Raw genomic sequence first — 17,710 nt, forward strand, 5'->3', positions numbered from 1 at the left:
GAAACTTCCAACAGTTGCAAAACAAACGTTCTGCTGAACGCAGCCATTGAAGCAACCAATCAACGCTATTCAGCGCTATTCGGAATAGCTCTGATTGGTTGCTTCAATGACGCATTCTCTATTCCGCAGTCTTTTTCCGCACCGTGTGATTTCACCCTTAGGCAATTGGAACGGAAGTGGGAGCGAAAACGACACGTACGATGACGTCATAGGCATCACTGGGGGCGTGCCGAAGCGTCAGGTGGACCAGCCAATCGGTGCTCCAAATGCTTTGTAGCGTTTAAAGCACCAAGTGGACCGCAGTCGCCTCAGTCGTGTAACAGACAGCGGAGTTGGTTTTGTACTGTACATCTTGAAGCATAACGATAATTGTCTTTCCATTTTTTATCTTTATTAGTGCAAATATTTGTTCAGTAATAATTACGTTACGACAATGCTTCGCATCACTAAGGTCTTTTCATCAACTGCCAAAAATATCAATAAGGCTATTGAGGCGCCCTTAGGATTCAGCATTACGTCCAGGTGAAATGTTGGCTACGTTTACACCGTGCGTTTAGTCCGCGACTTTTACGATAGGTGTCTTTGTTTAATATACAGGATAAACAAAGACATCTTTGTATAGGCCGCGGCCGTTATTGTGATTCATTTGATTCGAATAACCTATTGTCAATTGGAGCAAACTTCCAATTAGGAAAACATTGATCTTCTGACTGAATAAATTTAAATTGCCGATGGAATTTGGTCCGCATGCAACGCAATTGTTGTACACGCAATATGTTTGTTATTATGTGAAATAAATAAAAAACTCGATTTTTAACTTAATCGGATCGCAATTTACAAAATTTACATGTACGATTTAGCTTTGATCGCGCGAATGATTTTATAAAAGATTAATCTATATGTATACATCAATTTGTAATTCCGTGTTGATATTTTTAGTTTCAAACGTGTGCGTTCAACGCAGTTTGAGTTACGTGGACTTTGGACTGTGCTATGTAAATATAAGACTCTAGATATTACGTTACTATTTGCATCAACACACATTTATTTAAACGCTTATACGTGTGTTACTGATCGAGTCCTAAGTTCATAGATTCTATCATCTACAAATAGAAGACTGAAACATATTGCCTGTTCTAGCCTGCAGTATACACACTGGAAAAAGAGTCTGGTTGCATTAATTGAAATTCTGGTTGAAAATGGACAAATTATATCTTTCTGATTGAATCTATTATAATTCTAGTTTTGAGATAATCAGAATTTTCTGATTCATTCATTTTCAACCAGAAACTTTTCTCAATTTATAATAGTCGAGTTTTGTATTTAAATCGTCTTAAATATAATTTTAAGATGCTTAATATTAAGATAAATAATAATTTTAAGATAAATAAAGATGTCAAAAATCATAGCCGTTTTAGAATCTTGCAGTCAAAGAATAAGAAGAATAATTAGCAGAAGAATTAGACCTAGTCGATCCCAACTAAAAATAACATAACATCAATATTATCTTTACCATCAAAATTACCTTTATTATTTATTTAACGTTTATACGATGATTTTGTAAGAGGTTATAGAAATATTTATCACTGAAGAAGACTTTGTAAGTCGAAACTTATAGTAAGTTTGAAATTTATATTTTTATATTATTGTAACTATTTAATTAAAAACGATTTTCTTTTTATAGATCAACTGTTATTGCTCGTTTTATAAAAAAAGCCTTGATATTAATTATCGCGTTGCATTTAAATGAGCTTATAATATTTATATAACATCAATATTTTGCATTCAAAAATGTAAATGTAATACAATACATGATGTTACATAACAGTTATATTGTTGAGTATGAAATTACAATATCGATGATCTTTAGTTGGTGATCTTTAGTTGGTGTCGACTGAGAACTATGAATGCCGATCTAAGCTTCCTTTGCATAATAAAAGAAATTTCAAATTAAACAAGAAATAGTATCAATTTAATGTATGTATAACATCACAGTATAAAAATATTAAGTTTTGCAACCTTAGCCACTTAAAATGTAACACTAAGAAATTACATCACGAGATCTATTTGGAAGAATTTGACATTTCTTTATAAATAACTCACAATAGTCTTATGATATAATTACGTAACTTTTTAACAGTTGAAAAGCATAAAAAAAGAAGCTAATTTTATGTTCATTCAGCAGATGGAGATAGTTATTAATAAGATTTAGTAAATGGACCATTTTACTCCGCATTTCTTCTTACCCCATCTTCTCCTACATTTTTTGGAGGCGGAAATGTCTTGTTATGTCTTAAAAATCAGATCTGATGGAAATATTTCAATGGCAGATTTGCTTAAGATCGAAATTGCTCTAGAAACAGTTTTCATACTTTTGCACAAAATCTTGTAAATTAATGTAATATGTAATACGATAGTAATTAACTACATTTTGACACTATTATATTTGTTATCAAATAATTTATTTTAATTTTAATTATGGACATTGATGATTATTGAAATTGTACGCAGATGTTTAGCTACCCAAGCGGCAGTGAAAGTCAAGGAAGATAAGCCACGAGAAAATGCTGCCACGAAGGAATCTCAATCTTTTACCATGAATCTCTTCCGTGGCCAATTACAGTTGAGCCAAGTATGTCCATTCCCAGAACCCATGACTCAGGAGCAAACTGAAACGATAAGAATGCTGATTGATCCTGTGGAAAAGTTCTACGAGGTAACTACCTTAAAGAGTACAATAATCGAAGTACAGGGCTAGCTTTTATTAAACATTTTTTTTTTCTCTTTCAGGAAGTAAACGATCCGATTAAAAATGATCAGAACGCGTGCGTGGATGAGAAAACGGCAGCTGCTCTCTGGGATATGGGAGCGTTCTCTCTGCAAGTTCCCACAGAATTGGGCGGATTAGGATTAACGAACACCCAGTACACACGAATCGTTGAGATATGTGGTTATCATGATTTGGGCATCGGTATCACACTGGGTGCGCATCAGAGTATTGGATTCAAGGTAAGACTTCTCACGACTTTACTTTTTTACTCATTTTTGACGGTTCTTTTAATAGTGTTGATATCCATGTTATTGCATCTTTTAACATTTTAATTGATTTTTTAATTGATTTGTTAATATTCCAATCAATCATGTAAGTTTATTCTAATTTTTTAATTTCAACGTTTTGTTATGATTATGACTGAAGATAGCCAAGTATGCTGAAATGTCTCATCATATCATTATTGTTTTTTAATAAATTTAATATTTCATTTCTTTACTAATTTGATTTCTTATGCTCGTTCATTGATCTTGATTTTATTTTACTTGTTTAATATATACAAAGTAAATCTTATTTTTTAGGGTATACTTTTGTTCGGCACACCGGAACAGAAAGCCAAGTACCTGCCTCAAGTAAGCAACGGCAAATATGCCGCCTTCTGTTTGACGGAACCGTCTTCTGGTTCCGATGCCAATTCAATACGTTCACGTGCTATTAAATCCGCGGACGGATCGCATTATGTTCTCAACGGCAGCAAGATATGGATTTCGAATGGCGGTATTGCCGAAATTATGACCGTATTCGCTCAAACGCCTATCACGAATCCGAAAACGGGCGAAACGAAAGATAAAATAACCGCTTTTGTTGTGGAGAGAGGATTCGGTGGTGTCACCAGTGGACCGCCGGAGAAAAAGATGGGTATCAAGTGTAGCAACACGGCTGCGATCTTCTTCGAGGACGTTAAGATCCCAGCAGAGAATGTTCTCGGCAAGGAGGGTGAAGGTTTTAAGGTAAAATTTCATAAAAACTTTTATTCTCGTCTTTGTATATCATAAATATCGTTATGTAAATTGACAAATGTGTTTAATACAATCTACTTGTATCTAATACATAACGCAATACAATATATTATATTTAATAAAAATTTCTAATTCTTTTGCATGAACTTTGCGAATTATTTACTTGGGTTTAAGTGCTGCTCAAACTATATTATTCGTTATATTGATTTCAGGTCGCCATGAACATCCTGAACAATGGAAGATTCGGTATGTCTGCTTGTCTATCTGGTACCATGCGTTACTGCATCAACAAAGCCGTGCATCATGCAACGCAACGCCTGCAATTTGGTCGCACATTGGATAATTATGGCACAATACAAGAAAAATTAGGGCGCATGTCTATACTGCATTACGTCACTCAGTCCCTCGCGTATATGATTTCTGGTAACATGGATTGCGGAAGCCAAGACTATCATCTAGAAGCCGCTATTTCGAAGGTAATTCTGTTCGAATAATTTGCTTATGTAACATTCTGATGCACCCTTATAGATAAGTATACAGACTGGGTATTTTAATAGATCTAGATATAGAGATAATCCGCGAAACGCATAACTTCTGTATAGAAAGTATCCGTGGAAGCCTCAAAAATTATCGAGACAATACAGACATTTCATGTTTTTGATAAAAATATTGATAGAGAAAATGTAACTGTTAATTATACATTAAAGATACATTTTTTTTCCTTGTAGTGTTTCGGGTCTGACTCCGCGTGGTGGGTGTGCAATGAAGCTATTCAGATCTTAGGAGGAATGGGTTTCATGAGTGAGACCGGTCTGGAACGTGTAATGCGCGATTTGCGCATATTCCCAATCTTCGAAGGGACGAACGACATTTTGCGTTTGTTCGTGGCGCTTACTGGTATCCAATATGCCGGAAGTCATTTGAAGGAGTTACAGAAGGCTTTCAAGAATCCTTCCGCGAATTTAGGATTGATTGTCGAGGAAGCCACTAAACGTGCGACTAGAGCAATCGGTTTGAAATCGCCGCCTACGTTTGGGAATTTGGTACATCCAAAATTGGCGGAAAGCGCCGCGCTTTGCTCGAGGGTAAGAATAATAATTCGAACGTAAACTGAAATTTTAATATATAAACGAATTTGTATTTAAAAAATTATAATTGCAGAGCGTGGAAAACTTTGGTCAAGTTATAGAGTCTTCTCTCATCAAATACGGACGAGGCATTGTAGACGAACAGTTTATCCTCAATAGGATCGCACAAGCTGCTTTCGATACGTATACAATGGCGGTTGTTTTAAGCAGGGCGACTACGTCGTTGAACAAGAATCTACCTAGTGCAGAGCACGAGTTGTTAATGGCACAAACTTGGTGCATGGAGGTATGGATATATTTATATCATTCTTTATTAAAATCTTAATAAGATCAACAAACACTTACTATAATCATTTATAATTTCCTAAATTAATGAATAAATATATAGATAGATATCTGTATCTAAGTTGATCTATCATAAAAAATATATTTTTGATCAGGAATAATTAACTTATTTTCTAAAGTATTGTGTTATAAATATTATTTAATCCTGCTATAATGTGAATATACAATTTACTTTCCAATTCCTAAACGCGATTACTTAATGCGTTATTTATTGTTACAGGCATCAAACCGTGCTGCAAATAATCTACAGCAAGTCAGTTCCGCCAAACAATTAGATATCTTTAGTAATTTAAGTAAAATTTCGAAAAATGTGTGCGACGTCGGTGGGTGCGTACAATTAAATCCAATGGGCTTTTAAGACTCGGTCTAAATTTATTTTATGAGACATGATTTGTGAAGTCTTGTTGAATTTATCCGAGTTGTATCATATTAGGAATATTGAATTGTTTACTTCACAGGAGAAAAAAAGAGAATTTTTTCTTATATTTCAACTTCGTAATTTAGACAACATATAAAATGAAGAAAAAAAGAGAATTCTTTCTTATAATAATTTCGTATTTTATAGAAAAACATAAATAATAGTACAAATATAAAGTTACTTTACTATCGACTGTATATATTTTCCGCGGAACGTGCGTGCGAAATAAGCAATTAACAATGCAAAAATTAAACTTAAAAGTAAGGTATAAAGCATAAGGTGTATTTAAAAGTATATATAGAAAATTATATATTTTTAATATCTCTTTATACCTTTTTACACGAAACGGCGATTCGTCAGATGTATTCGTCAGATGTATAGCTATACAAATAATATGATTTATCTGAAGTTTATTTTTTCTTAGATGCTGTTTATTCATTTTATATATCCATTAGTTTTGTTAAAATAATAAAAATAATTTTAATAAATCACACCATGTTAAGTCGTCTTTTACACAATAAATTAAATGAAAGACTTTAAATGGGAGAAGTGTATCATCTTACGGCATATACATATATATATATATCTTATATATATTTAAAAATATTTTAATTTAATATTATATCATAGCTGCTCTCTTTTCCCACTTAAAGAAACTCCTTAGCACGGGGCACGTGAAAGAAATGTATCAAACAGGAAGCTACAATCAATTATTAATAACTGATCGCTCGTTTTGTTTCTAATCGTTATATAAATGCACAATTTAACAATATCACAATTATGCGAATATAAAGATGCACAATTTTTCCATCATACCTTATCAGTTCATAATGACAGTGGAAGCACACTGAATGTCCATATATATAGAATTTCATATCTTATTCTTTTTCAAAATGTACAACATCCGTACATAAGATCAATGTAATGTAGAATGAAATCGACGCGAAGAAACATGAAGCTGCGCGCACCATCCGCACAACGTTATCGCATTACTCAAGTTTGAGAATCAAATTACTTTCTCCATTTCTCTCGAAGTCTCGTTTTATTCTTACGAACACTTTTAATTAATCGCGAATTACGATAATTCTATCTGTGCGATGTCATGAAATTCGTTAACTAATCAGAGGTGGACACTTGATTTGTTCCCTTGTATGTAAAACGAACTACTTGAATACGCTTCTTTTAAGGCGATAATTCTGGCGAAGTGAAAAATTCGTTGTCTATTAAAATTAAATAATGTAGAATTATATTAATTCGCTTATTTAACTATATAGGAAAGAAATAATAAGAGTGATCGCAATGTGCGACTAAAATATGACTCAATTTAACTGCATGACTAATCAAAAATTAATCTACATTTCTAAAAATTCACAAAAAAATTTCGCTGTACAAACTGTAAAAATAACGTAAATGATGGTTCGTCGCAATCCTTTTTCTTCTTTCGCCTTAAAGAGGTGCACGTGAAAATTACAAATTCACTGAGTTTCAATGAGCTTTAAGATCTCATTCAAATTTTCATGATGGCAGTGCTTTCCTCGAATTCTCACGAAAATATTTCGAAAGACACGCTAGATGCATAGGAGTTTTGCTTTACAGAGAGCTTTGATTCTCAAACTCGGAGCTGACTTGAACACATGAACGAGCGCTCGAATAAATCAGCAAATTTTACTTCGAATGTGACTTACATATGACACGAAACTAACGTGAAAGATAGGTCTCAATTATTCCTCTACGTGCAAAGGCGACATGTCGGGCGAGGGAGGAAGAGGCGGAGGTTTTTATCTACGAACGTTGATAGATATCATAACAATGGCTGCAATTTTTGTAACTTCTGAGAAAAATAGAACATCTGACTATCTTTTTTTTATACGTGTTCGTTACTCCAGGTATGATAATTTTGCGCGTCGAAGGGAGCAAGAGATCGAAGAATCACTCGTATATCCTTCTGTGGATCCGCTTGCATTTTCTCATCGTTTCTTAAATCTAATAAATTACCGTTGCTTGCGTAACGCTTAAAAGTATCGGAAAGAAACAGTCGAGAAATACACAAGATAGAATGTGGTGATTACAGAAATTCGCTCGTTAGCAGACCTGGAGCCGTATTCTTAAAAAAATATCATATACGAAAATGTATGAAAATACTATAATACTTATACGTTCTTGGTTTGATTCCTCTATATAAGTTTCCGACCCTTCCATATCGTACCAAGTCAAAGTTCTTCTTTTTCTTCTTCTTTCTTCTTCTTGTGTCCTCTGATTTGGATTTACGATCTACTCGAGTAGATCAATCATATTAGAATCAAATTACCACGCTTTATTTGGATCTTTCCCGTGATTAAATCTCCTTGAGGACAGAGGAGACTTCACTCTTCTTAAGTCAAAGTTTGTCTCACAACAGGTCTTACATATATTACAGATTTCCCTAGTATCTTTGTATATGATATTTTTCGAGAACAAGGCCTCTGAGAAGTTACGAACGTCGTTCGTGTTTGACGCGAGATCGCCGAAGTCATGTGTGTGTGTACACCGATACAACACCACTACAAGACTATTCCAATCCGGTAGGCCGTCAAACTCCAGAAAAGCGATCAATGCCCCTTTACTGATGCTGAATAAATGATCTCGATGATCACGTCTCATCTCCCCGCGATAGTAAAGTCTGAGTTCTGCTAACGAGATGCATTTTGTACCTACAAAAGGATGATTCGAATGTCTCAAACGAGCTTATAATATCTTCTCGTATTATCCTTAGACTGAATACACATGCGTCACCCTGATATTCCTCAATATGAAAATAAATCTTTGTCGATCCCTCACTAACGTATGTCGATACATGATTTGCAAGTGCAACATACTTTTCGTATTGGTGTTAAAAAGAAGCGGAATATCGTGCTAACATAAGCGTCTCCTCGTGTTGTAACGTAAAAAACGGTCGAATTTTATATCGAAGAACATCGGCACGCGTTTCCCTTTTTTTTTTATTTCGCAGTCGATTCGCAAACAAAGATTATGAATTCATTATCTACGAGCGAACGAATGAAATTAAACGACAGCATGTCGCCGATTCCTTTTCAGGCTGATGCTCGCAAACGCGCGGTATCTGCTCGCATGTCGATCCTTTCGCAAGAGTACCACTTAAGTCTTACTTTCGTTGCATATATTTTTGCTTTTATTATCTTAAGTAATCACTCATGTATATATATATATATATATATATTATATATGTATATAGACTAGGTTGTCAAAAAAGTTGTTCTAAACCTTCGGTTTTTACAAAATTTATATTATGACAATTATTTCTCAGATAAAGACTATATCTAATAACTCGCTACCAGTCAATTCGTAGTCATGACAAGCTGCCTCGACTTTCTCAAAAGTTACAAATCGTTGTTCTCGTAAGAAATGTTTCATTGAACGAAACAGACCATAATCAAATGATGCAGAACTATATCAGATGGACTTTAATGTTGTCTAGATTAATAGTACCAAATTTGGCAACTGGAAGATTGGTGATAAATGATTTTTGAACAGGAAAATCTTTATTCTGAAAAATAATTATCTAATAATTAGTTATTAATTATACTAATAATCATTATAATTAATAATTATCTAATAATTAGTTATTTAATAAAGTTTGATAGACTTTCTACAATAAGTCATTATCTAAGCTCAAGTCTTAAGCTGTAAGAATTTACCAATCACAGTTGAATGTGAGAAGAATAATTGACTTCATTGGTCAATTTCTTACGGTTTAAGACTTAAAGCTTAAGTAATTATATTTATTGTAGAAAGTCCATAAAATTTAAATTAAAATTAAGACAGTATAATAAATATATATATATATATATAAAAAGACATTTTGTAATAAACATATATAAAAACATTCAATATGTAAAAATCGAAGGCTGATTTGTAACTTTCTTGATAATCTAATATTTCTCTCTTCGCGCGGCTCGCAAGATACGCGCTTATACGAAACTGACCGCTTATAGCGCTCGCACCGTAACACTAATCGCCTTATCGCGGTTCAATAATTCAGTAATCTCTAACATATAATACACACTCACACACAAGGATCGGGTCGCGCGCGTGTAAGGAATAATTTTACACAGTTTCTCAAATACCGGAATACACATTAAACTTTCGTAGAATCGAAGTTCTATGTACGAATGTTTTCAGAAAAATAGCTTTGTATTCTTTTGCGATAAAAGATTAAAAATATAGATCCGCGCTTTTTTAGCTGTACTTTCTTCTACGTCTTTCTAGACTTTTTTCTCATTAGACCTTTTTCTATTTGCACAGCAAGAGCGCGTTTCCTATTTATGCACGGAAATCGTAGAAAATAGATAAAAAGAACAGATTTTGCAGATCTTGTATGTATGAAATTATCTTTCCTATCCATCATGCGGGCTCTACAACTTTACTTATTAAAACGAAAAAATTATAATACTGTAATATAACAAACGAGCTGGTAAAAACTTAATAAGTTGAATTATTATTGATATTTCAATGATATTATAATAAATTACTCTGCGCATTGCGTCGTACCGTTTGGTTACGACTATAGCTGTCCTTTTTAGCTGAGCTTCTTGCACAGTTTATCTCTTCTCTTCTCTTTTTCTCTCCGATGTGAAAAAGGAGGAAAGATAAACTATGCAAGAAGTTCAGCTAAAAAAAACAGGCCTTATATAACAATAGCGATCTATAATAATTATAATAACGATCGTAAAACTTTATACATAAGTCTGTAATGAAGAGCGAAACGATCTTTTGCAAGTAAAATCGTTATAAATTACATAATTCAGATATGTCGTATGTAAATTAGGATGACTGGAAATATCGTTTGCGAAAGGATGTTAGAACTTATTCAGCCGCCATTCATATCAGCTAGTCGCATAACGTATCTCGCGCGACTCGATCGTCGCAATCGCACCTCCCTCTTTCTCTTGTTGCAGCGCTCGTTAAATAACTCGTGACGCGTACTATACGCACTTACAAGAGAAGAACCAAGTAGTATGCGCACAAATTTTAACTAACTTTAAGTATATTTAATACTAATTCATGAGCAACACAGATTTAGTACTAATCTTTAGTACTAATTCATGGCACCACATGATATTCAAGTATTTACGAGAATTTTATATCGGAAGTTTCTTGTGCGCTTTATGTATGTACATTTTTATAGAATGTGCGTTTAAGTGAATGATTAGGCAACGCACGTAATAGAAAAATGATTATTTCATTATTATACAATTATTTTAACGCATATTTTAACCTGCAATCATACGAAATAATTTCTTTTCATAATACAATTAAAAATTCCAAAACTTTCGAAGGTAAATACCAAAACATATTTAAAGTTTGATGAAATTCGTGTACACTATTTAGCCCTTCTCTTGAGAGTGAAGAACGCAGAATATATTTAAAGCTTATATCAAAATCATTACGAGATGTTTTTGTAGACGAAAAATTAAAAGTATTTTTAATCAGAGGATACTATTTTCTCGTGACGTAAACTATTTCAATTTGTCGATTAAGAACCTCAGCACAAAGATGGTTATAACTGAATCGTGAAACGTGAGTCGTAGGTCAATGCACAATGTTTTGGAACTATGAAAAGAGTTCAGGGAACATTACAATAAAATTAATTAAAAAATATCCCTAAAGAATTTTAGAGTTGAAAAAAATAAGAACTAAATCTCGTCCGCGACGTGTGCCTCCACGTGAACCAACGCATAGTGACACAAGAGAATATGTATACCAACAATACATCTATTTGTTTTATAACAATCATCTACTTTAATATTAAAGATGAGTCCTGTACCTCCTCGGAAGCTTTGAGACGAAATAATAGAGACGTAATAGAACAATTAAAACACAACCTACAATTATAACTTACGTTTCACGACTTAGTTACGGTCATTTTTGTGCTTAAGCCCTAACTCGAGATGTACTTAAGCGCAATCTGAGAAACGTTAATCTCCTGCTGTTGATCGGGGTATTACGTAACTTGCGAGAGCTCGTCGAGCCCGAATTACATGATGTCATTACCTGGAGTAACTCGCAAGAGAGACACAGAGAGAAGGAGTTAGGCGGTGATACCTAACCCTGTGCTATAGACAGATTTTTAAATGTTTGTCCGTTCCAAGCAACGGCGATGCAGTAATGCTGGAGCAGCTGGGTAAGGAGCTCTCGTTCGTCCAGCATCTCTATGTGCTCGATTCGACTACGATCCATTACAGGCAGTGAATCATAAACATCCACCATCGTCCACGCGCTCGTGCCTTCCCAATTGTTTATGGTAAATCTGCAACAATTGCAAGTTGAATCATCGACCTGTCGAATTCAGAGTGTTTACCGAAATCTTGTGAAACAATTCCCTGAGATTTCCCGGATTTTCAAGATATTTTCATTCAAAATTGCAAGTGAGTTTAGAGAATAATTTAATGTAACTTTGAAATTAAATGGAATGCAAATAATGCAAACTACATACTGTAAATTACTAGAAGGCAAAGATTCTGGGAGACTGTATCTATCCTTTAATTGAAGTTGTGAATTTATAGGGTAAGTATAGGGAAAGCTCACTACAATATCAGTAAGTCACTTCTGTTGTATACTCTCTTCTGTTGTGTTATCGTCTTGTAATGTTACCTTGACTTTCCTGATAGAAACTCGGGAGATAATGAACGTAAATATACGCGCATGTGTATACTATATTATTGCTAACTGATTGTCGATATTTTGTATTATTAAAAAAAAATAAGTTTTCAAAAAAGGACAGAATTTTAATTTGTGAAAGCAAAAATTCCAAAAATTTTTCTAAATAACGATAAAATTCCATGAAAGTCCTCGATTTTCAAAGTTAAAAATAATGAAAAATTTCTTCCTTAAAATTCTAGGTTTTTTAATTTTCTGTCGAACTTAACGGATTAATGAGGATACACCTACCGTCTCTGTTGAGTCTCTAACGACTCACAATCCTCCACGCCCGCCAATAAGCATCCACGGCTGCGAAGGTTCGACAACATGACCTGACCGAATTTGTCCTTCATGTTCACCTGTTCGTAACTGACGAAAAGACTGTTCGGAAACTTGCCCGCTAGCCATTTTAATAGTGACGATGTCGCGCTAGCGTCTACGTACACTAGAACACATTCTGCGAGGAACATAGTAGGTGAGTTGAAATTGACTTCAGCTTGGGCCAATTTGTTATTTAGCTCCGCTATGTGTCGCAGATCTGTACCAACCAGATGATAGTTTGCGGCGTGCAGGTCTGTGGTCGAAAATCGGATTTCTCCGTCTGAAAAGTACGTAGTTGCCAGTGTAATTAAAAAAAAATGCGAGTACGCAAAGGTATGACGAGATAACGATCGAGTAATAAAATACCTTCGGTGTTTAGCATATCGATTAATTGCTTGTGCTTCTTGATGTGATAACATTTCTTTGCAGTTATGCTGGGAAAGTCGAGTTCCACGAAATTCGCAGGACTATTCCCTGTCTCCCTGAGTCTCCAATAAAGAGTGTCAAAACCAGCACCCAAGTTTATGATCTGACCTTTACCGCCAGAAAGCTGCATAAATAGAAAATCCATCCTTGAGACTGATGATATTAAAAATATAATGACTACTTTTTAATCTTGTAATATATAACGTGTAATTTATATATTGTAAGATTAAAGTGTTCTTTTCACTCTGTTGTGCTTTATAAATATATACAAAGCAAGATAATTTTGATTTATAAAGAATTTCTTTCACTTTCTTATACTTTATAAATACACACACACAAAGCAAGATTATTTTAATAACATTTTTCTAATACCTTTCAATCATAAGACTAATATTCTTTAAACATTTTATTTTAAAATTATATTAAACAACATATATGTAATAGAAGAGAATATGAAGCTTTGCTTCTTCTAAAAATTTAAAAACCATGCTTACCGAAAAATGGAATCTTAATTTTTGGTAATATTTTTATTTAAAAACTAAATAAGTGAAGAACAAGAACGCATTTCTCAGTTAATCTTTTATTTAATCTTTACAGGTCGAGAAGTCGCTATAATAGCGCTGAAACAATGATATATTTTGAGGCAAGGAATATAATAAATTATAATAATTATTTCTCAAAGAAAAGAACTATAAGATTTTAAAAATAAATCCCCCCTACAAGATAACTTAAAAATTAAATAATAAATTCACGTTAAGTGCAGATGTTTGCAATTCTAAATAAAAACTGTACAATAATATTATATAATTAATTGAAAAAGAGAGAAAACCCATTTTGAGGCAAGGAATACAATAAATTACAATAAATCTTATTTAAAAAAAGCTATAAAATTAAAAAAAAATCTAAATTAAAAAAAATTAATAATAATTCATATAAGTGTGGATGTTTATAGTTCTAAATAAAAACGTTGCCATATATAATAATATAATAAATTAAAGAAGAGAGAACTTATTTTGAGGCAAGAGAGAAATAGAATACTTACAATATAAATTTTACTAAAAAAAAACTAAGATTTTTTAAAAATAACCCCGCCCTAAATTAGAAAAATAAACACCCTGTCTTAATTTAAAAAAAATTATTAATAAATTCAATTTTCTAATAGGCTAAAGCTACATTCTATTGCCACTGCAAAAGATAATTGATTTTTCGTTTTTATGCTCATAAGACTATATATTATACGTATATATATATACATCGCAGCGGTTTAGCAGCGCTCGAGCCAAGTTTAACTTAAAAGCGGAAAACGCAGCGGGCGTTTTATACGTAACCGGACGGAATATTTTTGTCCCGCTGTTACGGGGCAAATTCCGCACCGCGTACGGCCGGTGCCAGGTATAGGAAATGAGAGGCACGAGAGCCGCACGCGCCGCGCCGCTTCGCGCGTTTTTCATTGACCTATATATCGGTTAGTCGTCACGATACAGAAGCGGGGAATCTCACGGGAATTAGGACAGGGCCTCGGCCGTCGGCGGGTCAAGGTTTCTACCACGGCACGTTCCTGCCGCCCGGATCAGCTGTATTCCCGGGGGGAGGGCCCCCGTATTCATTCTCTCTCTCACTCTCTCTTTTTCATCATCTCCCTCTCTCTCTCTCCTCGTCATCCCGATTGTTTCCGATTCGCGTTCTAGGTTAGACCCGCCGCGAGCGGGCTCGTTCCCATCTGCACTTTTCTACTCCTTCCGCGTTTACAACGAGCGATATTCATGCGTTCTAGGTTTTCCATAATTCCGAAACAAACGGATGTTTATCAACGACACAGGAAGCGGAAAATATGAGCGAAGAGAATGGGCGTGAAATCAGTTCGTACCCCCAACGAGAAGCGGGAAGAGACGCGGAGAGTGCAGAAAGTGCAGCAAGAGGAACGAGCGACTTTTTCGGAGTGTCACGTACGAACGACGATGAGACCTTTCCCTTCGGTCGCGCCACGATCAAATCGCATGTCCTTGGGGAACGGGAAGAATGTTTACGTGAACTGAAAGGGGGAGGGGAGGCGGAAGTAAGGGAAAAATCGGGAAGGGAACGCGACGAGATGCGCTCGGCGGATCCAAACGCTCACCTTGAGAAAATTCTCGACGAAGAGCTCGATGCCCTTGACTCTGGCGTAGTAACCGCGATTGATCTCAGGCGCCTTCCGGGCGGTCTGTTTGACAAACAGACTGATGAACGGGTCGCACCAGTAGCCGAGTTGCACCGCGTAACGCTTGCACTCGCTGGCGTCGTCGTTGGTGGCCTGTATGGCCTCATCGTCCGCCATATCCTTGATCATCCCACCGGCGCCGGGGACAGTGGCGGATTTGCCGCACCGCTCGCTCTCACCCTATTTTTCTCTCCTCTCTCTCTTTCTCTCTCACGCGTACACACACGACGACGCACACGCACACTTTTAATTCACCCTCTCTCTTTCTCTTTCGATATCTCAGATGGGAAGTACAAGCATTCTATCACTCGCGCAACCCGCGCGAACACCCTGGAGATGATGCGCTCACTGCTGTCGCGTATCTATCAGAGCAGAGAAAAACTTGAGAGAGACCATGCCGGCCTCTTTTCTGTTACCATCGAAATTGCCCGTACACTATCGCCAGTACGTCCATTTTCGGTTTGGGAACTACGTGGCTACATCCATTTTCTGACCCTGTCGATAAAATCATAGCATAGAGAATTACGTCAGTGGATGTACAGGCGATTTTGATGGTAACTGGAAAAAGGCCGGTATGGCCTTTGCTAAATTGCTTTCAATAATATAAATTATAATTTATGGATCATTTAAATATTTTGTAAATATAAAAATATACGTATATATTACTTACAAAAAAGAGTTCTACAACAAATATTCTTTTAATCAGGATGTTAATAGCAATATGCTTCACTTCCCATACAGCACAGAATTTGCAACAATATCGCTGCAATATTGCTGCAATGTTATAAATATTGTATGCTGTCTGGGAAAGTATAATTAACTTTATAATCAACTTTGCATTTATTTATATAACATTTTAAATATCACGTAATGTAGATTCTAGTAATACTAATTAGTCTGTCGAAACTGAAAGTATTTTTCGGAAAATCAAAACACAATAAGTGCGGTCGTGACCTAAGGCTTACTACACTTTTATATTTGTTTGCGAGTTAAGAGGCTGCAAAGCGTAAGAAATTGACCAATCGAGCTGTGTTCGGAAACGTTATCCTTCGTATATCATTTTACCCTTATTGTTCACCCAATGTTAAACAAGGCTAAGATGATACACGGGGGAAACCCGGATAACGTTTTCGAATGCAGTCGAATATGAGAAAATACTCGACTTATACTGTGATTGATCAATTTCAAATCAGGATCCCTGACAAATAAAGATATTAATATTTATTTATCCCGCATATCTCAGTGTGTTGTCATTTACTTATTATTAAAGTGTTTCATTATTAAAGTATTCCAATTTGTATAAAAAAAATCTGGGAAACTTTGTAAAAAGTTATAAAATTATTCAAAAATTAAAAAAATTTTTTTAATTTACATAGAAATTTTGAAAAAATTTTTACCAGGGCCTTTTTTTTCTTTTTAAAGATTATAATAAATAAACATACAAATTCTCTCTCCATGATTTTTAAAAATTAAATATCCGTCTGTTTAGTCGCGCCTTTCTTTCGTCTTTTATGTGTGTAACAAATTAAATTGATATTGTTACGCGTTATACACATATATATTAATATAATTTTTTATTAATAATTTATCTTTATAATAATAATATATATTTTTCACTGACGACACGTGTTTTATTGACAATAAGTCTTGTTACAAATCTTACACTGCGTCTTTGGAGTACAATTTAATATTTCCTGAAATGAATCGGCATAGGCTTTCTTTCATCATTATTAAAAAGCTTTCAATTGCATTATACTATGTATATTGCAGCGAGTTATGTGGTTCTTTCAAAACATCGGGAGTATTGTACTTCATGATACTTAGAAAGAACCACTTGACCGGCTTAAATCTAAATTAGAATAAGAAATTTGTTATTTGTACATACATGTGGAAGTGATGAACATTCTTTTTTTAAAAATATCAACGAGACAGAGTAAAAATACACACCGAAAATTATAATTTAATATATAATATGTAATATACGTGTATATAAAAAGATGAGCCGCTCAGATTTCTAACGTAATATATCAGTGGCCGTAATCGCAGTGTCGTATTGCTTATATTGCTTTCGTTGCATAATATAATAAATTAACATTGCTGTCTCATTTCCTGATGAAATAACAATAATTGATTCCATAAGACAAGTAGGCCTTTCTTTCAACCATCGCACCGTCTCGCTCGATCGATGCAAATGCATGACTTCGTGTATTGTGGTCGTGTATACTCTTACACGTGTACATGATGTAAATAAAACATGGACCTGTCTCTCTCGTCGCTGATCTCACGACATCGGTGCGAAAAGTTGCTCGGCACAGATGCTGCAATATGATCCTGTCATCGCATTCGCTTCGCGTAAGCGCAAGAACACATGATAGACGAAGGTGCTTTACAGCAACGTACATAGACACAGTCCACTGACTTTTGTGT

General features: G+C 34.7%; 2 protein-coding genes across 2 annotated transcripts; one reads left to right on the forward strand and one right to left on the reverse strand.

The window, feature by feature from the left end:
* The first annotated feature begins 433 nt into the window (after nt 1-433).
* Acadvl (Acyl-CoA dehydrogenase very long chain) lies at nt 434-5,722 on the forward strand. Its single transcript, XM_018458306.1, has 8 exons — nt 434-522; nt 2,512-2,716; nt 2,791-3,009; nt 3,352-3,780; nt 4,002-4,265; nt 4,518-4,874; nt 4,951-5,163; nt 5,443-5,722. Exons 1-8 carry the CDS (start codon nt 434-436, stop codon nt 5,578-5,580), a joined length of 1,914 nt encoding a protein of 637 aa, XP_018313808.1. The 3' UTR covers nt 5,581-5,722.
* Nucleotides 5,723-10,749: 5,027 nt separating this feature from the next.
* LOC108729300 (leucine carboxyl methyltransferase 1) lies at nt 10,750-15,810 on the reverse strand. Its single transcript, XM_018458362.1, has 4 exons — nt 15,203-15,810; nt 13,027-13,210; nt 12,589-12,940; nt 10,750-11,947 (listed from the first exon to the last, which is right to left on the reverse strand). Exons 1-4 carry the CDS (start codon nt 15,410-15,412, stop codon nt 11,743-11,745), a joined length of 951 nt encoding a protein of 316 aa, XP_018313864.1. The 5' UTR covers nt 15,413-15,810; the 3' UTR covers nt 10,750-11,742.
* Between the last annotated feature and the right edge of the window lie 1,900 nt (nt 15,811-17,710).

This window comes from Mycetomoellerius zeteki, unplaced genomic scaffold, assembly GCF_001594055.1.
Source record: "Mycetomoellerius zeteki isolate Tzet28-1 unplaced genomic scaffold, Tzet1.0 scaffold72, whole genome shotgun sequence".
Lineage (NCBI taxonomy): Eukaryota > Metazoa > Arthropoda > Insecta > Hymenoptera > Formicidae > Mycetomoellerius > Mycetomoellerius zeteki.

Excerpts from the sequence above, each read along its gene's own strand:
- LOC108729300 (XM_018458362.1), bottom strand. The coding sequence starts at position 15,412 with ATGATCAAGGATATGGCGGACGATGAGGCCATACAGGCCACCAACGAC. Across the intron at positions 13,211-15,202 it reads TCGTCGAGAATTTTCTCAAG|CTTTCTGGCGGTAAAGGTCA; the intron begins GTGAGCGTTTGG and ends CTATTTATGCAG. Across the intron at positions 11,948-12,588 it reads TTAGAGACTCAACAGAGACG|ATTTACCATAAACAATTGGG; the intron begins GTAGGTGTATCC and ends CAATTGTTGCAG.
- Acadvl (XM_018458306.1), top strand. The coding sequence starts at position 434 with ATGCTTCGCATCACTAAGGTCTTTTCATCAACTGCCAAAAATATCAAT. Across the intron at positions 4,266-4,517 it reads TAGAAGCCGCTATTTCGAAG|TGTTTCGGGTCTGACTCCGC; the intron begins GTAATTCTGTTC and ends TTTTCCTTGTAG. Across the intron at positions 4,875-4,950 it reads GCGCCGCGCTTTGCTCGAGG|AGCGTGGAAAACTTTGGTCA; the intron begins GTAAGAATAATA and ends TTATAATTGCAG.